Source organism: Clarias gariepinus, chromosome 18, assembly GCF_024256425.1.
Source record: "Clarias gariepinus isolate MV-2021 ecotype Netherlands chromosome 18, CGAR_prim_01v2, whole genome shotgun sequence".
NCBI classification, from domain to species: Eukaryota; Metazoa; Chordata; class Actinopteri; order Siluriformes; family Clariidae; genus Clarias; species Clarias gariepinus.
Genome location: NC_071117.1, coordinates 605,001 through 628,679, shown reverse-complemented (window position 1 = coordinate 628,679; position 23,679 = coordinate 605,001). Strand labels below are relative to the sequence as shown.

Genomic DNA, 23,679 nt, shown 5'->3' with positions numbered 1-23,679 from the left:
CCACTCTCTCCACTGGGCTCTCGTTGATGACAGGGGTCTGGTAGTTCCTCTCCTGCTTAGTGCTGAAGTCCATTATCAGCTCCTTTGTCTTACTGACGTTTAGAGGGAGGTTGTTCCTCTGGCACCAGTTCTCCAGATTCCTAATCTCCTTCAGGTAGGCCGTCTCGTTGTTATCAGAGATCAGGCCCACCACGACGGTGTCGTCAGCAAACTTAATGATGGTGGTGGAGCTGGTAGTGGCCACACAGTCATATGTGTACGAAGAGTACAACAGGGGGCTCAGAACACACCCCTGGGGGGCTCCAGTGCTGAGAGTGATGGAGGCTGAGACATGTCCGCCCATCCTTACTGCCTGTGGTCTGCCAGTTAGGAAGTTGGAGATCCACTGACACATAGATGAGCTGAGTCCCAGATGCTCCAGCTTGGTGGTGAGTGTGTAGGGAATTATGGTATTGAATGCAGAGCTGTAGTCGATGAAGAGCATTTTAACATAATTCCCCCTCCGAGTGTCCAGGTGAGTGAGAGATGTGTGGAGTAGATGAGAGATGGCATCGTCTGTGGAACGATTTGGACGGTATGTGAACTGTAGTGGGTCCAGTGTGTCGGGTAGTGAAAAAAAGATGAAGTCTTTGACCAGGCGTTCAAAGCACTTCATCACTAAATTTTAAACCTAAACTAATTTTAAACCTATTGGGCAACAAATCTAATTCCTAAAACCTATTCCTGTCGCATAGGTGACACAAAAGGTTGAATAAATGTTTAATTATACATCCAATCATTAGGAGTAAGAGACTGTTTGGAACGACCATTTCCCATTTTGTTAGTAAGTTACAGTTAGTAAACAAACCAAGCTTGTTGAAGTTAAGCGGACACTTTAAGCTTTTTTTTTTTTACTTACGAGTGGTGTGACATTCAAACAGAAGGTATAAGTATATATTTAAATTATTGAAGAATACTGTAATTTATAAGTGTATTATCAAAAATGTGCAATATCTCTGCATTCCTGATAACACCATCAGGAATATGAATTCTATTTAAAACTCACGTGCCTCTACACCTTTGGAGATTATTCACACATTTATCAAATACCAATATAGTGAATAAATAAGGCATTCCGCCAATCTACCCATGTACCTCAGAAGTCCGCACGCCTCTAAATCAGGGAGACAATCAAAATCATACACCTCCCACGTGTATAACTGCAACTGCACGCCGCCCCCTATTCCAAAGAACACTCTAAGGAATATGGCTATAACCAATTAATTAATTTATTTTCTAACCATGCGCCTCTAAGCCAGGGCCAGCTTGTACACAAAGTGCACGCTACAAATGCCAAATGCCCAGATATGGTGCTAACATCTGACGCATCAAAGCTAGTGGTCCTGGTTGAGCTTACTGTCCCCTGGGAAGACAGATTGGAGGAGGCCCATGAGCGTAAGAGGGCCAAATACGCCAAGATAGTGGTGGAATGCCGTAACAAAGGCTGGAAAGCTCGCTGCGAGCCAGTGGAGGTTGGGTGCCGGGGCTTTGCGGGTCAGTCATTACCCCGCATGCTTAAACTCCTTGGAGTAAATGGGGAGGCGGGGCAGAAGAGCCATCAAAACCATCATAGAGGCTGCTGAAAAGGCCTCAAGATAGTGGGACACCTGGACACACGTGTCCAAGTCGGGGGCTGATCACCCCTGGCTGGGTTGCCCGAGCAAGGGTGTTTGATGATCAAAAACCCAAAACATCCTACGACCTCGGGTTCATCACTGATGATGTGTCCAAGTAGCACCTTGTGGTGTATTGAAGAAATATTGTATTTGGCTTTGCCAGTGACTGCCGGGAAAGACTGGATGACCACCATAAACAGGATGGTGATGACTGAAGAGACAGCTGACTGCTCGGAAAGATGGCAACTGGGGCAGCAAGGGCTAGCACCCCAAACTGCAGCTCCTGTGAAGGAGCACCCCAAAATAAGCTACGATGAATCCTTCCAAAGCATACCCCCAGGGATTCCCGAGAGGGGGGAGAATGAGAATCCCAAACGGACAGAACTACTGGTAACGAACTTAGCTAATGGATATTCGACAAAGAGCACAGTCTGCTTTTGCGGTAAGGTTTGCAAAAACCCAACAGGTCTAAAAATTCATCAGACCAAGATGGCCTGCCTGAAGGGAGGACAAATAAAGCAACGCACAGGTGTAGTGGCACGCACTAGTAACGAAGTGCTCATCACTGACCCTGGTAAGACGGAGGAGGAGCTAGGCCCGGAGTCACCCCACAGTGCCCGGAACCTCCAAGCTGCACCAGTCCCCCTGCAGAGCGGAAAACCAGAACACCGTTGGGTGAAGTGGCCTGCTGCCAACAGCAAGGAGTGGCCCCAGCTAGATGAGGACATAAATAAGATCATGGAGATAAGATCAAAAGGCATCGCAGACCACAAAATCCTCGCTATGTGCACCCTCATAATGACAATCGGTGCAGAGTGGTTTGGGATGGCAGAACGGTCATCGGGTAGCAAATCAGCAAGACCCAACCGGCGGGAGAACAAGATCAGTCAGCTTAGACAGGAGCTGAAAACCCCTTAAGCGCAAGTTTAGAGTATCAAAGGAGGAGGAGAGAAGTGCCTTGTCTGAGCTCAGGAAGATCGTGAGAACAAAGCTTGTCACACTCAGATGAGCCGAGTGGCACAGAAAGAAAGGAACAGAGAGGGCCAAGAAGGCATTCATTAACAACCCGTTCAGCTTCACCAAGCGACTTTTGAGACAGAAGAAAAGTGGCAACTTGTCGTGTACTGTAGAGGAGATCAATCACCACCTCAATATCACCTTTGGTGACCCTTTAAGAGAACAAGAACTGGGCCCTTGCGAGGCACTGGTTAAGCCGCCAGAGCCCTCGGTCAAGTTTAACATCTCAGAGCCCATCCTGAAAGAGGTCAAGGAAGCAGTAATGGCCTCCAGATCAAGCTCCTCTCCAGGACCCAGCGGAGTCTACGAGCAGTGCCCCAAGCTCCTTGTACGACTCTGGAGGATCATCAAGGTAATCTGGCGAAGGGGAAGGGTCGCTGCTTAATGGAGGTCAGCCGAAGGAGTCTGGATTCCCAAGGAAGAGGAGGCCAGTAACATTGAGCAGTTCCGCATCAGCTCGTTGTTGTTCGTCGAAGGGAAGATCTTTTTTAAGATACTGTCCCAACGACATGGAATTCCTCTTGAAAAATAATTACATCAACACTTTAGTGCAGAAGGGGGGAGTCCCAGGCATACCGGGATGCGTGGAACACACTGGAGTGGTATCCCAGCTGATTAGGAAGGCAAGGGAAAACAGTAGACTTGGCAACACTCTGGCTGGACCTCACAAATGCCTATGGATATATTCCTCACAAGCTGGTCGAAACCGCACTGAGAACATTATGTGCCAGAGAACATCACCAACCTCATTTTGGATTATTACAACAACTTCCAACTGAGGATAACATTGGGATCGTTAACATCTGCCTGGCAATGCCTGGAGAAATGCATTAAAACAGGCTGCACCATCTCAGTGCCACCTTTCTTCTTGGCTATGAACATGATTGTAAAATCAACAGAGATGGAGTGCTTATCAAAATCTGGCACTGGTCAACCCCCTATTAGAGCCTTCATGGCTGACCTCACAGTGACTACAACCTCTGTTCCAGGCTGCAGATGGTTACTCAAGGGGCTAAAAGGAAAACCTGTCAAGAGCCTGGGCAAGGTTTTCAATAGCTTCCTAAGAGACACAGACGCACTACAGCAAACCAGGGCTGATCTGACAATATGGCTTGCAGCAATAGACAAGTCGTGGGCTACCAGGAAAATTTAAAACCTGGATCTATCAACATGGAGTTCTGCCAAGGATTCTTTGGCCCCTACTTGTCTATGAGGTGCCCATGTCCAGTGTGGAGATGATGGAAAGCACCATCAGCAAGTTCCTCCGGGGGTGGCTTGGGCTCCCTCGATCCCTTAACAGCATTGCCCTGTATGGCCATTCCACCATTCTGCAGCTTCCCTTCAGCGGCCTGTCAGAAGAGTTCAAGATCACACGCGCCAGGGAGTTGATGATGTACCGGGACTCCTCTGACACAAAGGTTGCTTCCGCAGGAATCCTGGTAAAAACCGGAAGAAAGTGGAAGTCACAGGAAGCCGTCAGCTGAGCTGAGGCACAGCTGCAGCATAATGTCCTGGTTGGTAACACTGCAGTGGGCCGAGCAGGGCTAGGCAGCTTTCCCGAACCCCGCTACGATAAGGCGAGAGAAAGGGAGAAACGGCAAATGGTGCAGGACTAAGTAAGAGCAGAGGTGGAAGAAGTCCGCAGGATCAGGTCGGGGGCTGATGAACCCTGGCTGGGTCAGCCGAGCGAGGGTGTTTGATGATCAAAGACCCAAAACATCCTATGACCTCAGGTTCATCACTGATGATGTGTCCAAGTAGCACCTTGTGGTGTATTGAAGAACTGAAGAAGAGAGCAAGAGAGTAGAAATAACTCCTTTATATATAAAATAATTTTGACACAGATGTTAATGGGGTGTGATGTGATTAATAAACCTGGATTACACTCCGTTGTGTGTGTGTGTGTGTGTGTGTGTGTGTGTTTATAGCTTCAGGTAAAGGAGAGAGACTTTGGAGAACAGGAGTCAGCCCTGCTCAGTGACAGTACTGCTCACCACCAGCAGAGGGTGTTTTCTGTTTAACTTCAAGGTTTGTAGATAAACAAGGCTGATGTTTTTCTTCTGCTTTGAGAGCTCTTATTCTGTGTTGGTAGTAGTGTTGTTCCTTCATCCTCCTCCTTCTCCTGGACCTTCTGCACCTGCACTGTCTTTATCTTCCTCCGTCTGCGCTACACCTTCTCCTCAGTCATGATGAGTCCCACCAAAACAACGAGAACATCCAGACCTGTGCTGCTCAGGGTTCTCTATAAAGTCAATCCTCTGCCTTCACTTCACTCAGAAAACACAGACACACACTCTTATTGTAAAGATTTATTCTGGAAAGTAGTCTGGATCAGTTATTTATTATTGTTCCTGCTGTCTCCTTTTTCCAAAAGTAACTAAGCTCCAGTGTTTTAGTGTGTTTTTGCTCTGAAAATAATGTGGGCTTTATAGACAATTGGGAGACCTTTAAGGGGAAAGCTGGCCTGTTGGGACGGAACGATGTCCATCCCACTCGGGAAGGTGCTGCTCTCATTTCTTGTAGTATAGCGCATAGTCTCAGAAGAGGCCTAGTTAATCGGTGACAATCCAGAGCCCAGGCCAGGGAGAAGACAGACAGGCTAAACCAACCGTCTGCTAGCTGCATAAAGTCGGCACTCAGGGTTTACTGTATTGAGACTGTGTCAGTTCCCTGAGTTAAGCAAAAATGTAGAAAGACCCAGAAAGTCTGCTTTAGTAATTTAATTAACATAGATACCACAAACTCGGATCATACTAAATGTGCAGCCGGAAGCTAGGACTGATCTAAAGCTAGGACTGTGAAATATTAGATCTCTCGCATCTAAAGCAGTTATAGTTAATGAAATTATCACAGATCAGGCGTTTGATATACTTTGTTTAACAGAAACCTGGATTAAACAGGACGAGTATGTAGCTCTAAATGAAGCTAGTTCTCCTGAAAACAGCTACATACACCAGCCTTACACCAGTTATTTACAATGATAATTTGACTATTATACAAAAACACGGACACAAATTTTATTATTTTATAGTTCTCTATAGTAACATAAGTGTAGCTACAAATATTAAGTCAGCTTAGTCCAGGGGTCTTCAACTAAAATTGCTTAAGGTCTAGTAAATCAATCACACACAACTAATGTCCGGACAACCCAAAACAGACACTGATGCTTTAGGTATATCCAATATATGTTTTCATATGGATAAACATGTCTTTTTGTATGTATAAACAGACCAATTTACATCCTTCACAAATTGGATCTAATTTTAATGCTGTTCTTTTCTGTCCTTTATGTTGCTTTGGTACAAAATAATTTAATTAAACCAGTAACAATGTCTGACAAAAATATGATGAAGGAAACTGTGCAAAATGCCTTCATCTCTAAATCTGAACAGAACATAAATTAATTTAAACATTAACAACTTAAAAGTTGCCAACAACTTAAAAATTAACAACTCCTTTACTATTTTCCCATCTGTAAAGGGCTTGTAATTTTTTTCTAAAATCCCCTGTATTCTCAGTGAACATTCATAAGCTCATTGCTGGGCGGTGAGTGAGTGAGGGAGGACCTGATCGCTCATACTGCACTTTAAGCTCATTTATTTTCCTCTCCCTTACCTCAGACTGCTGGGGGTAAGTTTCTTCAAAGTGTCTATGTTTAGCTTCGTAATGGCGTTTAATGTTTCCACGTTTGACAACTGCAACAGAGTCCGAGCAAAAACACGCACAGGCCTCGTAGAGATGCAGGAAGAATGAATGCATATTTTCCCACCCATTCATCGTGGAAAACTCTCCAAATCAGCTTTTCAAAATTTTTAATGTGAATTTTTTTTTTTGTGCTAATTTGTCTGTGCGCTGCTCTCGCTTTCTGCTCTCTTCAATGCACGCATGACTGCACATCTGAACGTATCGGGTGACGTAGCAACCTGTGGCACCGTAGGACCCAAATGGCTCTACTGAGCTGACCTTCACGTGCCCGATATACATTTTCTTTCATTAGAAAATAGCGTTTGCTATATATATATATATATTATACTAAGTCAAAAGTCTTTGTGGTCCGGATGGACGCACAGTTGGCCAGCTGGCGACCCCAGGCTTAGTCGATTCCTAATTGTCATTTACAGACCTCCAGGGCCGTACTCTGAATTTCTTAGTGAATTTGCAGATTTCCTCTCAAACTTAGTCGTTTCTGCATAAAGCAGTAAGTGCGTAAAGCATTTATGTCCATACTGGACTCAGTAGGGGTAAACCAGTGTGTAGTAGGACCCACTCATGAAGCAGGTCACACTTTAGATTTATTAATATTCTTCAGATTAGATATAAAAAAATATTTTACAATTCCATGGTCTGAAGTTATCTCAGATCACTATCTTGTCTCAATTCAAGTGTGTCATAGTAATAACGTATGCACAGCGCTGCGTTACCATACTAAACGTACATTCACATCAACTACCACACAGAGTTTTATCAGTAATCTCCCAGAGTTCAACTTTGACTTTCAACGTTCAATCAACTTTGATTTGATCACCATCTGATCCCAGAGAGCTCGATCAGGCGACTGTATATTTAGAGTCGACATTCCGTTATACCTTAGATAATGTATCTCCAGTTAAAAGAAAAAATATTAGAGATAAGTAACTCGCTCCCTGGTATAACGATCATACACGCTCTTTAAAACAGACCACTCGGAAATTAGAACGTAAATGGCGTCAAACTAAATTGTTAGTATTTCAAATAGCATGGAAGGAGAGCATCCTGAACTATAGAAAAGCTTTTAGTGTAGCTAGATCAACATATCTCTTCACTCTTATAGAAAATAACAAAAATAATTCTAAATTTTTATTTAATACCGTAGCCAAATTAACCAGAAATAAGACCACTACAGAAATCTCCACAACATCGTGCAATAGTGAGGACTTAATGAACTTTTTTAATAATAAAATTGCAAATATTAGGCATAAAATTGAGGCTTTGAAACCGAACAATGTTGTTACAGCCATTTTGATATTTTGGGTTTTGACCAACTCGGAATATTGGGTTTAATAATTGAAAGTTTATTTTTAATTTATGTTTAGTAGTAGTTTAGTAAGAAGAATTAGGTTATGAGTTATGAATTTGTATTTAATTTGTGTTTTACGTTGTATTTGTGATGGTGCGGTATCACTAGCTTAAAGGTTATATAGCCATGGCGCTGAGTTTAGATTGGGTGTCGGTGGAAAATGCTGCATGGTTTTTTCACACTGTTTTGACCATGCTTTATGTTACGTTTGGAACCACACATAATACTTTCATTAAGTTTGATACCACTGCCTAATTTACAGGCAGTTTTTATTCATGTTTTTTTTTTAAATGGACTCAATAAATTTTTTTCTTTTCTACGCAACATGAAGTACGCGTTCAATTCCAACTGGTCACAGCATTTTTCATCACCATGGATTTAAACAATTAAATAGTCGCTATAAGTGTAATTGATGCAAATGTTATACTAGCCATGTCAGATCGGAACCTAGAATACTTTACACCCCTTGAAGAGAATGAACTAATTTCACTCATCTCTTCTGCAAATTTATTAACCTTTATATCAGATCCTATACCGACACATTTTCTTAAACAGATAGTACCAGCAATAACAGAACCCCTGTTGAGAATATTTAATTTCTTACTCAGCATTGGTTATGTTTCAAAATCTTTTAAATTAGCAGTTATTAAACCAATAATTAAGAAACCTGACCTCGACCCCTGTCAGCTGTCCAATTACAGACAAATATCAAACCTCTCCGTTAACTCTAAGATTCTGGAAAAGATAGTAGCGGAGCAGCTATGCTCATATCTACATAGAAACAACATACATGAACTTGTCAGTCAGGATTTAGGCCTCATCACAGCACAGAAATAGCACTCGTTAAAGTAGTAAATGACCTCCTATTGGCCTCTGATCAAGGTTGTGTAACTATGCTTGTATAACTTGACCTCAGTGCAGCTTTCGACACAATTGATCATAGTATTCTTCTTCCTTTTAACTTCCTTCTGCTTAATGCAGATAAGACAGAAGTTCTAGTCATAGACTTGCATGCAGCTAGAAATAAAATTTTAGATCACTTTGTAACTTTAGATGGCCTTTCTGTTCTATCAAGTGCAACAGTTTTTTTTTTTTTGTGTGCGCTGGCTAACGCGTGTTTTTAAAACCCGGCTGAATGACTGTACAAAGACTGCTTTTACTATCTCAGCTACTGGAGCTACGATACCTGCTGTTTGGTCTTCTTCTCGCCGATGGCATACAAAAGCACATCGGGAAAATGGGACTGTGAAACTTAAGAACCTTCGTCATCTGGGATCTGTCTCATCGGGTGCTCTATTAGGCACCTCCACTTCTTCAACGATTACTTACCCACCAGTCAAAATGGCTCTAGTAAATGCTAGGTCACTGGCAAATAAAACTTTTATTTGAAATGATTTTTTTATTTCTCATACCTTGGACTTTTTGTTTATGACTGAAACTTGGGTAAAAAAGTGTGACATGTCATCTTTTGGTGAGCTGTCCCCCTCTGACTGTTCCTTCTACAGCACTCCCAGACCAAGTGGACATGGTGGTGGTGTGGCCACTGTTTTTAAAAACTCATTCAAATGTAGACTTATGCCTGTTGATGCCTTTCTCAGTTTTGAGGTGCAACTTCTAAAAATTGATCTAAATGGACCTTTGCTTTGTGTGTTAGTATACAGACCACCTAAAGTCTGTTCAACATTTATTCATGAGTTTTCAGAGTTTCTGTCTACTCAAGTGTCTCGTTGTGACAGAATATTGGTGTTAGGGGACTTTAACCTTCATGTTTGTTGACCTTCCAAACCTATGCCTTATTGATTCACTTAATTTTGTACAGTCTGTCTCAAGTCCTACACATAATGGAGGCCATACACTGGATCTAGACTTGACTCATGGTTTCTCTGTACATATCTCAGAAATATCCGATGCTGGCATTTCTGATCATTATCCTGTTATCTTTGAGCCTGCTATTTCATATATTTAGCCTATTCTTCCTCAGTCTGTACACTACTCCCGTGGTTTTCATGCAAATACTACTGTTGAATTCTGTGAGTCTTATTCTGAGTTTATTTCAAATTCAAATGCCCCTCTGTCATCTTGTATGGATACTAAATTATTGGTTGAAACGTTCAACTCTGCCTGTTGTTATGCTTTAAATATAGTTGCTCCACTTAAGCGCAAAAAGCTTAAGCTTAGTCCTCAACCCTGGTTAAATGCATTCACTCGCACTCTCAGACAAGAGTGTAGGAGGGCCGAGCGCAGGTGGAAAAAAAAGATGGACTTCAGGTTTCCTACCAAATTATTAAAAACTCCTTAATCTCCTATCAAGATTCTGTTAAGGAGGCAAAATCCAAATATTTTTCAAACTTGATTGCAAAAAATGCCAATAGGCCTAAAGTTCTTTTTAAATTCTTATGGTACTTACTGTTTTACGACTTTTTTTTTTTTTTTTTAAGATTATTATTATTATTATTTATTACCTTTCTTAGTTAACAACTGTGAGCACCTGTAACCGAGCATAAGCAATTTCCCTCTGGGATTAATAAAGTTATTTGAATCTTGAATCTTGAATCTTGAAAACCATAAATTCTGACCTTAATCCTGCTGCTTGTTTAGTTCCTGATGTAAATACTGAGACTTGTAAACAATTTTCAGACTTTTTTGTTCAGAAAATAGAAGCCATTAGATCACAGTTCTTTTCTGACTTAGATCTCACTAATCTGGCACACTCAACCAGTAGTTTTATAAACTTTCAGCCAGTGTCTTCATCTCAATTGCTCAAAATAATCTCTTAAATGAAACTCACATCTTGTCAATCTGATGTATTGCCAGGTTGTTTTGTTTAGAGAGGTTTTAGGCACAATTAGTCCCATTCTTTTAGCTATTGTAAACAGCTCTTTAATAAATAGGGCATTTACTGAAAGTTTTAAACATGCTGTTATTCAACCTTTTTTGAAAGGCCCTCATCTTGACCCCGCAGTAGATAACAACTATCGTCCTATTTCTAAACTTTCGTTCATCTCAAAGGTTTTGGAAAAAGTTGTACTATTACAGTTTACTTCATACCTGGATACACATAATATTCTAGATCCGTTTCAATCTGGTTTTAGAGCACTGCATAGTACCGATTCTGCATTGCTGCAGGTCACAAATGACCTTCTGTTGTCCATTGATTCAGGATCTTCTGCTATCTTAATACGTCTGGACTTAAGTGCTGCATTTGATACGATTGATCATAATATTCTTCTGAATCGACTTGAGTGTGTTATCGGGGTGCGGGGTTTAGCCTTAGAGTGGTTTGCCTCATACTTAAAGGGGAGAACTTTTTCTGTAAATATTGGATGTTTTACTTCTCCCGTTGCACCTATCCAGTGTGGTGTTCCACAGGGATCCATTCTTGGGCCTCTTTTGTTCTCCATTTATATGATTCCTCTGGGTTCAATTCTTCGGAAATATAATATTAATTACCATTTTTACGCTGATGACCTCCAGTTATATTTTCCACTTAAATCAGGCAATGACTCTTCATTTGATCATCTTTTATCATGTCTTAGTGAAGTCAAGACCTGGATGGCCAAAAACTCTTTGCAAATTAATGAAAATAAAACCGAGGTGCTGCTATTGGGCCCTACTGTTATTAATAATTCCATTAAAACACAGCTAGGTTCTTTAAGTAACAACCTACATGAGTACGTAAAGAATCTTGGAGTCCATCTTGATCCTTTTCTTCATTTTGACAAGCATATAAATGCAGTTGTAAAAAGTAGTTTTTTTCATCTCAGATCATTGGCTAAGGTGAAACACTTTTTATCCAGTAAAGACCTTGAAATTGTAATTCATGCGTTAATTTCTTCTCATCTGGATTACTGTAACTCTCTGTATGTTGGCCTACGTCAATCTACACTCTCTCGGTTACAGATGGTTCAAAATGCGGCAGCCAGATTCTTAACAGGTACTAAGAAAAGGGATCACATCACCCCAATTCTTGGATCATTGCACTGGCTTCCTGTAAAATTCAGAGTTGATTTTAAGATTCTTCTTTTTGCATATAAGGCATTGCATAATTCTGCTCCAGACTATATCTGCAATCTTATCACACCCAATGTAGCTTCTAGGTCTTTAAGATCTAATGATCAGCTACTATTATCCGTCCCCCGTTCCAGTTGTAAAACGAAAGGTGATCGGGCCTTTTCAGTAGTTGCCCCAAAACTCTGGAACAGTTTACAACTACATATCAGAGCTTCTACATCATTGGACGTTTTTAAATCAAGCTTAAAGACACATTTTTACTCATTAGCGTTTGGGTGATGTTGTGCATGTATTTTGCATAATAAATTTGTGTTTTGGGAATTTTCTTTTTAATTCCTTTTATATTTGTTTTATTTATTTTTTGCTGTTTATTTCTATTGTAAAGCACTTTGGATCAACTACGGTTGTGTTAAACCTGTTCTCTATAAATAAATTTGACTTGACTTGACTGTAGATAATATTACCAGGATAGCATTCTTTCACCTCAGAAATATTGCCAAGATAAGAAATATATTGTCGCTAAACGATGCAGAAAAACTAGTTCATGCTTTTATCACCTCTAGGTTAAACTATTGTAATGCCATACTGTCTGGCTGTTCAACTAGGTGCATAAACAAGCTTTAGCTAGTCCAGAATGCAGCAGCGAGAGTCCTCACTAGAACCAGAAGATACGAGCACATCACATCTATCTTATCTTCACTTCATTGGCTCCCTGTGAAATTTCGACATAGATTTTAAAATACTACTCTTGACATATAAAGCATTAAATGGTCTCGCACCGCAGTACCTGAGTGAACTGCTAGTGTCTTTTTGATCCAACATGCCTACTTTGATCAAAGGATGCAGGCTGCTTATCAGTACCGCGTATTATGAAAACTACAGCTGGGGGTGGAGCTTTTTCTTACAAAACCCTAAAGTTATGGAATAGTCTACCAAATAGTTTTCGGGACTCAGACACAGTCTCAGTGTTTAACTCCAGGCTAAAAACCTATTTATTTAATCAAGCATTTTTATAAATAGATTTGTCTTGGGTAAAGGAGCAGATCTGGGGGACTCATAGACGTAGAGTATTATTACTATATATTACTTTATTTCTCAATTTTTCTCAATTAATAGTAATATAACAATTTTTAACTTCACTCATTAACACTAGAACTACCAGGTTTTTCTGACCCCTCCAGCCCTACCAGAGGTAGGCCAAATGGCCCCTTGGTTTTAAACTAACAACTTAATCACTGATAATTGACTCCCATTCATTTGTAAATGGGTGGCCGATTGGAATGTGTCACTCTCCTTCCCCCCACAAATTAAGGATTTTTGATTAAGGATATTAGGTAAAAACAACCGGGCCAAATGGCCCCTCTCTGGTAGAGCTAGGGGGATAGGGCCAAATGGCTCCTCTCTGGTAGTTCTAGTGTTAATCCTGCAGAGAATGAACTAAGGCCTAAGGCATCAGTCTGTAGTTCTATAGCGCCACTCAGCGGTAAAAGCCAACTTACGCACAAACCAAAATGCTGCCGCCAAGCGGCTGGTAAAACCAACATTCTGATTGGGTACCTACTGTAACATGGTTGACGTTTCTTTACTGTGCATATGACAATAAAAACTTGAAACTTAAGTCTCAGTGTTGTCCCGAGAAAAAGCTAAACTCCTCCCACTGTCCAAAACATTCTTCGAGCTTCAGAAACCTGTACAGCATGTGACATCTTCCACATGTGCAAAAAAAACTTACTGAATCTGTGTGTGCGTTGGCCTTGTATGTAGATAGACAGTTTCCCCTGTGAACAGCATGTTGACATATAATATATTATAAGATAATGAAGTGAGACGGAAAGACTGCCTCTCCTTGGGTTCATACGGATTACATAAACTGGGAAGATTTATTTTTAATTGAAGTTGCTTAATTTTAAAGGAGACCCTTTAATCTTTCTATAGATATATTACTCATGTCTGCGTGCGAAGTATTCACAGACTTTTATTTCATTTTAGCGACTTGTTTCAGAAACATATTTGTGGAGACTGAGACGGCTAAAAGCACACCCTGTTTCTTTTCTTTTTTTTCTTTTTTTACAAAAACACAATGTTTTGTGGATATTTTGAGGATACCTAAGTAAATTATAAACTACACAATGTATTCGATCAAAAATGACAAAGCATTTTGAGTTATTTTCTCTGTTACCAGCAAAAACTGTGTGTCATGAGCATAACAGTGAAAACTAATACCAAGCTCACGAATTATGTTGTTCAGAGGAAGCATGTAAAGAGAAAAGATAAAACTGAACACTGTGGAACACCAAACCTTACTTAAGAACATGCAGAACAGTCACCATTTAAATCTACAAACTGATAACAATCAGTCAAAACGGATCTGATCCAGGAGAGGGCTGTTTCTGATCATAACCTGCTTCGAGCTACGGGAATAACATCACTCTCAGGCCTTCTAACCCTCTCTAAAGTCTGGATGCGCTTCTCTAATGCTAATATCTTCTCTGCCAAAGTGCTCACTAATACACCTATCACGAATAAAGTTATCACTAACGACAGGAGAAGAATGTCTCAGCATCCTGCACTCCACACACTGAACACTGAACTGAATATTTTCCATTTAAACGTACCCTAGTTGGGAGCTTTGTTGTTAGGAGATGGAATCTGCTTGTTGTTCTTAGATGAAGAAACTAGAAAAAAATAGGGAAAAGGCAAAAGTGAAAGGTCCAAAAAAAAATGAAATCAGAAAAAAAATGGAATTTCTTAGTTTAAACAGAGAAAACAGCAGGATCATTTAGATGCCAATATAATTTTTTGTGGTAATAATTCAAAAACAGGAAGCTACGTCACAGGAAGAGGATCAGTCAGACATGCTTAAATATACACTCCTAAACCTTGTGGAAAGCCTTCCCAGAAGAGTTGAAGCTGTAGGGCACGGCACAGTGAACACCGATTCAATAACACACTCATTAGTCTGAACATCTGTTGTTGTATTTACTGGTCATGCACCAGACTTCATTCTCAGACCAGATTAGCAAAGCAAGCTAACTGTATTAACTACGTCCAGTACACTCACCAGAAACACCAACAAGCTTTGGGACCTTCTTCCGAGCCTTTCCCTCAATTAAGCCATGTTTCTAATTGTTGTGTTAAACAGTAAACATAACTGATAGAAGGTCGGACCTACAGTGGTGAGTGAAGTACTGCAGATCGTCACACTACACACAACAGAGGCACATAGGTAGAAAATGAAGGATGGCCTGTGACGCTGTGGCTTAGTCGTGAACACAGTGCAGAGAGACGGAGGGGAGTCAGTGTACGGTGTGAATGCAGAGTGCTACGTTCTGTCCTTCAGTGTGCAGGACTTGTATAACGTTCTGTTCTGTCTGCAGCCTGGTGCAATTATACTCATCACAAACACACACACACACACACACACACATTAAATAGATTAAAACGATGCAGTTAAAATATGGTTATCTCAGAGTCATCAGATGGTCAGATCAGAGTCTGTAATAAGAGCGGGTTGGAAGTGAGAAGTGTGGACAAAAAAACAAAACAAAAAAAACCTTGGAAATGCAGAACATCAAAGAACATTGTGTGTGTGTGTGTGTGTGTGTGTACATCCTGACCTTTAACATTACAAATGCTAACACCTTGCAGCTACAGCGTTAACAGTCTGTCCTCGCACTGATGATGTTAATTAGTGAAGTTTTCAAGAGCTTACAGCTGACCCGCTCCTCCGCTACTAACTAAGTACCATTAGTCCAACACAACTGAGTTTTTTTTTTTTTTTTTTTTTTTTCGGGGGGAGGGGGGTTAGTCCAAGTACTGGAGAAACAGATGCGTCTTGAGTCGTCGTTTAAAGATAGTCAAAGTCTCTGATGTACGGACATCTAGAGGAAGTTCATTCCACCATCTAGGTGCCAGAACAGAAAAGAGCCTGGATGAATGCCGCCCTCGATCCCTGAGAGATGGTGGGATGAGGCGAGCAGTGCTGGAGGATCGGAGGCAACGTGGTGCAGTGCGTGGTGTAATTAGCGCAGAGAGGTAAGTGGGTGCTAGGCCATTTTTGGCTTTGTAGGCAAGCATCAGTGTTTTGAATTTGATGCGGGCAGCTACAGGAAGCCAGTGCAGGGAGCGGAGGAGTGGGGTGGTGTGGGAGAACTTGGGAAGGTTAAAAACGAGTCGTGCTGCTGCATTCTGGATCAGTTGCAGAGGACGAATCGTGGACAGAGGCAGGCCTGCCAGGAGTGAGTTGCAGTAGTCCAGTCTTGAAATAACAAGGGACTGAACAAGCACCTGAGTAGCCTGTGAAGAAAGAAATGGGCGAATTCTTCTGATATTGTAAAGAAGAAATCGACAAGAGCGAGTAAGGTTAGCGATGTGTGGGGAAAATGACAGATGATTGTCCACGGTTACCCCAAGATTGCGGGCGGTGGTTGAGGGAGTGATTTGGTTGTTGTCCATGGATATCACAAGGTCTTGACCTGGAGATGACAATACACATCCTACACATCCTACACACACACATCCTACACACACACACACACACATCCTACACACACACATCCTACACACACACACACACTACACATCCTACACACACACACACACACACACACACTACACATCCTACACACACTACACATCCTACACACACACACACACACACACACACACTACACACACACACATCCTACACACACACACTACACACAATACACATCCTACACACACACACACACACTACACATCCTACACACACACACACACACACATACACACTACACATCCTACCCACACACACACACACATACACACACACATCCTACACACACACACTACACACAATACACATCCTACACACACACACACACACACTACACATCCTACACACACACACACACACACACACATACACAATACACATCCTACACACACACACACACACACTACACATCCTACACACACACACACACACACACACACTACACATCCTACACACACTACACATCCTACACACACACACACACACACACACACACTACACACAATACACATCCTACACACACACTACACACACACACATCCTACACACACACACTACACACAATACACATCCTACACACACACACACACACACTACACATCCTACACACACACACACACACACACATACACACTACACATCCTACACACACACACTACACATCCTACACACACACATCCTACACACACACACTACACACACTACACATCCTACACACACACACATCCTACACACACACACACACACACACTACACATCCTAACCCTGTTTTACATTTCTTCATATATTCTCCTTATATTTTCTATATTGTGTATTTTTGTGTACAGTTATTTTAATATTTAACTTTAATGTGTATATTTTTATTTTATTTTTCCCTAGTTAAATTTACCCTTTATTCTAATTTTCATATTTATTTCCTATTCTTTTATTCTCAGGTCACGAGCAGTCGTATAAGCATTTCACTGCATACTTGTACTGTGTATGACACACACACGCACACACACACACACACTACACATCCATATCCTACACACACAATACACACCCTCCACACTACACATTCTCGATGACGTCATGCATCGAGTCACACTTGTATAAGTTTGGTCTGTGTGTGTAAAGCTTTCCACTGTTTCAATTTTACAAAAAAAACTGTAAAAACTACAACACCCACTATAACATGCAGCCTACTTTACGGCTCTCGGTGTCGTAAAAAAGTGACGTCACAGGCTTTCCTCGGCTCAGTCCGACTCCTCGCTGAAAGTAAAAAGTAATAAATAGCTTCATAAAGAAGTTTAATGGTCTAAGATAAACGGTGAGTTCTAGATGAACTCCTGTGTGAGATGTTCAGTAAACACAGGCCCAGGAGACGCGCAGCTTTATACAGACTTTTATTTTGAAAACTCCACTTCCGGTGCCGCAGCCGTTATTGTGGATTATATCTCTGAGCGCTGGGGTTAGTTTACCTCAGTGTGTTCAGGATAAACACATAGAAATAATAAATAAATAACAATACACCATATCAGTAGGTAAAAGGGAAGTTTTATTGAGAGTAAGGATGTGAAGTGAGCTGTTATTACTGACCCGGGCCGCGCGGGGGAGCTGTGACGTCACACCCGGAAGTGACGCAGGCGGCAGAGTGACAGTGACGGTGAGTACAGAGCGCAGTGTGTGTGTGTGTGTGGAGTGTTGTTACTCCTGCTGAAATTAAAACTCAGAAATCAACATCTGTATAATCAGATCGAGTCAAAATAAATTATACACACACACACACACACACTCTCTCTCTCACACACACACACACACACACTCTCTCTCTCTCTCACTACACACACACACACACACACTCCGGATTAATCACATAATTAAACACCTCATTAAAGCTGCAATTAAACACTAATGAATGATTCTATCTGTGGATTAAATTAGACAGGTTCATCAGAAAGAAAGTGTGTGTGTGTGTGTGTGTGTGAGAGAGAGAGTGTGTGTGTGTGAGAGAGAGAGAGAGAGAGAGTGTAAGCAAGCAGGTGAAAGTTCACAACTTTCCTTACACACACACACACACACAGTTAAAGTTTTTAAACTGTACTTTATTCAAAGTTCCTCACACACTTGTTCTCACACTCCCTTATGTCCACACACACTTCAGTAAATTCACCTTACAGACATGGATCCTACTCGTCAATCATACAATGTCACAGATGTGTCTCTCCGTACACACACACTGGTGTGTCACGTTATATGTTCTAATCCCTCCTGTACGTCCTGCTCTCGTCTCTGTTCTTAACCTCACGTATGATCTTCACCACAAAGTCAGATGAAGAACCATCACGTCTTGTTCTACAGATCTTCTTCTTCACTATGATGTTATTCGGTAAAACAGAAATCTTTAAAATAATTGCCAGCACTCAACTCAACTTTATTTGTAAAGCACTTTAACGAGAAGAATGTCCGGACGTGCTTCACATAAATAATAAAATATTATAAAAAGACAATTAAAATCACATCACATCACACATACACACGCGCACACACACATCTAATCAAACAGAATATATAAAATCAACATTTCATGCCAGAGAAAACATCTGATTATTAAGATGGGACTTAAACACCCTCAGTGACGTGGCCTAACGAATAGTCGAGGGTAGGTCATTCCATAATGTGGGTGCCGCTACAGAGAACCCCGATCCTCCCTGAGCTTGCATTTGGTTTTAGGAACAGTTAGAATAAGTTTATCTGATGATCTGAGAGACCGGGGTGGGGCATAGGGCTGAAGCAGATCCAAAAAGTAGGGTGGGGCAAGGCCATGTAAACATTTAAACGTGACCAAAAGAATTTTCAAATGAATTCGGTACTGTACCGGGAGCCAATGAAGGGAAGCCAGAACTGGAGAGATATCTTCTCTTTAACGCGTAGACATTAAGAATCAAGCAGCAGAGTTTTGGTCCAGCTGTAGTCGATGTAATGCTGCCTGGGAAACCCCGAAATGTAAAGCACAGTAATCGATACGAGTGGTGATGAAGGCATGGATGACTATTTCGAAATGAATAATGGACAAAACAGGCAACAAGTTTTGCCTTAATTAGAAGAAACTGGAACGAACCACAGCACTGATCTGTTTATCAAATTTAAGACCATAATCTAAAATAATAACTAAATCTGATGCTGGGGGGTTTAACACACTGCTCCAAATCTCCTAAATCCAGAGGTGGAACTCTACCACTGGCACCAGGACCAAATACCAAAACCTCTGTCTTTTTATCATTAAAATACAAAAAGAAATTCAAGACTAACCATGCCTTTATGTCATATGACATGTTAACAGAGCCTTGATAGAGAAGCCTTCCTTCTGGGGTGCCAGAAAGACGAAACATACACACATTTAAATGGGATGTACCAATACCATTATGTCATCATTTAAAAAAAAAAAAAAAAATTATGTTTAGAGCCCCAGAAGCATCACACTATGATGTCACTCAATGTGATGTCGCCTTTCAGCATAAGTTGAAGGCATCGTCACTGACCTGTTTGAGATATCCTAAATCCTTTTACCTACGCTCAGAGCGCAGACTCTCTAACAACAGCAGATTCCAACCTGTCTGTCGGTTTTCATGACATGATTTATTGATAAGTGTTTGTACTCGTCAGCACCGCAATGTTCAAAACTATTAATTTTATTGTATATTGTTTTTTTTGGCAGATGAAGTCAATCTAACTGTAATGAACTACATTTTTTAATAAAATCAGCAGTGATTGACCATTAACTCCACCTAAAGTGTGGTTGTATTTTGTCTTTATCTTGTTTTATTCCGGTGTATTTGTGTTTCCTACCCATTCAGCATCTCTAATAAAAAAAAAAACATTAATAAATAGCATTTTTTAATTTGTTCCTCAGTTAACTTGAGCAGGTTTTTCTGAGATCTTTGAATTTATATAAAAGATATATTCTTGTTACTTTCCTGTTGCACCCCTATCTATATTACACATATTTTGTTTAATTTAATTGTCAGGTGGAAACATTGTGGCTGAAAAATCAGTAGTTTTGATAGTTCAATATAATATCTTGATTACTTGAATATGTATTTTTTTGTCTTTATTTGTCTTCTTTCTTTTCCCAGTTCTTTTTAACATAATTGACAGAGGTAATGATCAAGTCCAAAGTCTTTATTAATGTTCTATATTTATGTATTGTTGGGTCAGGGGTACTGATCATACACACTGCTTCAGTTTAATCAGTGTTTAATTTAATATAACATCATTACTTTGCTCTACTTACACACACATACACAGCATTTGTAAAGTAAGTGTGTGTGTTTGTTTCAGATCTCGACGATGGCTACTCAGGTGTGTTTCCGTGGTAACCGCTTGGTCCCTCGGTTGTTAAGGACCCAGGTGCGCTGCTTCTCCTGCAGTGTGTCGGTTGGACAGATCCGATCTCGCGGTGAGTTGGACCATCACACACGCCCTGTAACGCCCCTGCCGTTCTCGCGCTCAGCCATCGGAGCTTTCTTCCAGGAGCAGCCTGAGCTTAGAAACCCATTTACCCAGGATGCACTGCTGCAAGGATACCTGCGCAGACACCTGCCTCTGCAGGTCAGTTACAGCACGCAGACACACCAATTCACTATATTTGTATAGCTAGTTTTATTAACACTGGTCTTTGTCGCAAAGCAGATTTACACAATCAAAATAATTATTTAAGTTTGTATGAAATGTGAATGTGTGTGAATCCGAATGATCAGATCGTCTCTGATGAACGAGCCGAGGGTGACGGTGCTGAGGGAAAAACTCCCTGAGATGGTAATAGGAAGAAACCTTGAGGGGAACCAGACTCAACAGGGAACCCATCCTCATCTGGGTGATAACGGATAGCAGGGATTGATCTGCACTCATACCGTGTGTTAGGTGGCTGGAAGTTCATATGGAATCCAGTTTATTTTTGGAGGCGAGAACAGCTGTCTGCATCAGCCGAGGACAGGACCGTCTTCATGGAAAAGTGGAACAGTCTCCAATCACCACACGCATCCCAAAGACTCATACAGGGAGTCTATGCGACGAGATCTCCAACCAGAAGAGGGACACCAGGAGAGACATGTGTAGTGAGACAGAGAGAGAGAAAGGATTTAAAGCAACCAATCAGTTCACTATTAACAAACCTGAGTGATTAATGAAAGTGGGAAAGACAGCATTTAAACATACCAGTTCACCGTAATACTCTGTAATGCTCCACCCTCTGCTGTAGTTTTCATAATACGCGGTACTGACAGGCAGCCTGCATCCTTTGATCGAAGTAGACGTGGCGGATCGTAAGACACTAGCAGTTCGCTCAGGTACCGCGGCGCGAGACCATTTAATGCTTTATATGTCAAGAGTAGTATTTTAAAATCAATGCGAAATTTCACAGGGAGCCAATGAAGTGTAGATAAGATAGGGGTGATGTGCTCATATCTTCTGGTTCTAGTGAGGACTCTCGCTGCTGCATTCTGGACTAGCTGAAGCTTATTTATGCATCTAGTTGAACAACCAGACAGTAAGGCATTACAATAGTCCAACCTAGAGGTGATAAAAGCATGAACTAGTTTTTCTGCATCATTTAGTATATTTCTTATCTTGGCAATATTTCTGAGGTGAAAGAATGCTATCCTGGTAATATTATCTACATGTGCTTCAAATGAAAGGCTGGAATCTATAATCACACCAAGGTCTTTCACTGTTGCACTTGATGGAACAGAAAAGCCATCTAAAGTTACAGAGTAATTAAAATGCTTGCTTCTAGCTGTATGCGGTCTTATGACGAGAACTTGTCTTATCAGGATTAAGCAGAAGGAAGTTATTTAGCATCTAATCTCTTATGTCCTTTATGCATTGCTTAACTTTAGTAAGCTGGTTTTTCTCATCTAATTTTGCTGAGACATATAACTGTGTGTTGTCAGCATAAAAATGAAAAATGAAGCATGTATAGGGAACAAAGCAGTGGGCCTAAAACTGAACCCTGTGGAACACCAAACTCCATTAGAGAGCATGCAGAATAATTACCATTTAAGTCTACATACTGATAACGATGGGTCAGATAGGATCTGAGCCAGGAGAGGGCTGTACCCTTAATTCCTACTACAGTTTCTAATCTGTGAAGAAGAATAGCGTGATCAATGGTGTCAAAAGCTGCACTGTATACAGTACAAGCATAGTTACACAACCCTGATCAGAGGCCAATAGGAGGTCATTTACTACATTAACATAAATATGGCACTAAGTTTGGTTGTGTGTGTGTGTGTGTGTGTGTGGTTTAGGAGGTCGAGCTGGACCTGCGTGAGTTCGGCGAGCGTGTTGTGGGTGAGATCGATGATCTGGGACGTCAGTGTGAGCAGAATCCCCCCCGACTGCACCCGTATGATGCGTGGGGTCGCCGTGTCGACCGCATCATTACCTGTGACGCATGGACCCGCCTAAAGCACATCTCCGCACAGGAGGGGCTGGTGGCTGCGGGATACGAGCGCCGCTTCGGCGAGTGGAGGTGCTTACTTAACCCCGCCTCCCTCGCCACTACAGAGCCATTACTGAACGCTGCATCCTCTCTTAATCATGATTAACTTAGTGTTAACTCCACTAACCCCAGGGACTTTATTAGGAGGACTTCCTAACTTGTGTGTTTGTGTGTGTGTGTGTAGTCGTGTGTATCAGATGAGTAAGTTGTACCTGTTTGCACCTTCTGCCGGTCTCTACACCTGTCCACTGGCCATGACTGATGGAGCAGCCAAAGTTATAGAGGTAACATGCGCGCACACACACACTTCAGCTGGAGTAAATCCTCAATCACTTCTTTGAGTGTGTGTGTGTGTGTGTGGGTGTGTGTGTGTAGTCTTTGGGCATGCCTGTTAGGGAGGTGTTTGAGCGCCTGACGACCCGGGACGAGAAACGCTTCTGGACATCGGGTCAGTGGATGACGGAGAGAAAGGGAGGATCAGACGTCGGTACGACACACACACACACACACACACACACACACACACACACACTTGTTCTAATGCGTACAGTATGTAAGTGGGTGTGTGTGTGGTTGCCGTAGGTAACGGGACGGAGACGGTGGCCCAGCGGCAGGACGACGGCTCGTACCGACTCTACGGGTTTAAATGGTTCACTTCAGCAACGGACTCTGACATCACACTCACGCTCGCTCGAATCGCAGATCACCACGGCGACACCATACAGGTACTGTGTGTATACTGTATACACACACACACACGCACTCAGACTCTGAGCCACATCCCTGCAGTGTGATGACGTGAGTGTGTTGCTCCGCCCCCAGGGCAGTAAGGGCGTGTCCCTGTTCTGTGCGGAGGTGTGGGACTCTGAGGGCCGGACTAACGGAGTGGAGATCCAGAGGCTGAAGGATAAACTCGGGA

General features: G+C 41.7%; 1 protein-coding gene across 2 annotated transcripts in view; it reads left to right on the top strand.

The window, feature by feature from the left end:
* The first annotated feature begins 17,765 nt into the window (after positions 1–17,765).
* The window catches only part of LOC128506155 (acyl-CoA dehydrogenase family member 11-like), a 15,292-nt gene continuing 9,378 nt past the window's right edge, over positions 17,766–23,679 (top strand). Inside the window, exons 1-7 of one of the 2 annotated variants that reach the window (XM_053476465.1) lie at positions 17,766–17,924; positions 20,600–20,869; positions 22,567–22,790; positions 22,945–23,044; positions 23,136–23,247; positions 23,343–23,485; positions 23,583–23,679. The exon at positions 23,583–23,679 is cut by the window's right edge and continues 44 nt beyond it. In XM_053476465.1, the coding sequence (XP_053332440.1) occupies positions 20,609–20,869; positions 22,567–22,790; positions 22,945–23,044; positions 23,136–23,247; positions 23,343–23,485; positions 23,583–23,679 (937 nt within the window). In that variant the 5' untranslated portion in view covers positions 17,766–17,924; positions 20,600–20,608. The remainder of the gene's footprint in view (positions 17,925–20,599; positions 20,870–22,566; positions 22,791–22,944; positions 23,045–23,135; positions 23,248–23,342; positions 23,486–23,582) is intronic. The other variant, XM_053476464.1, reaches the window with a different exon arrangement.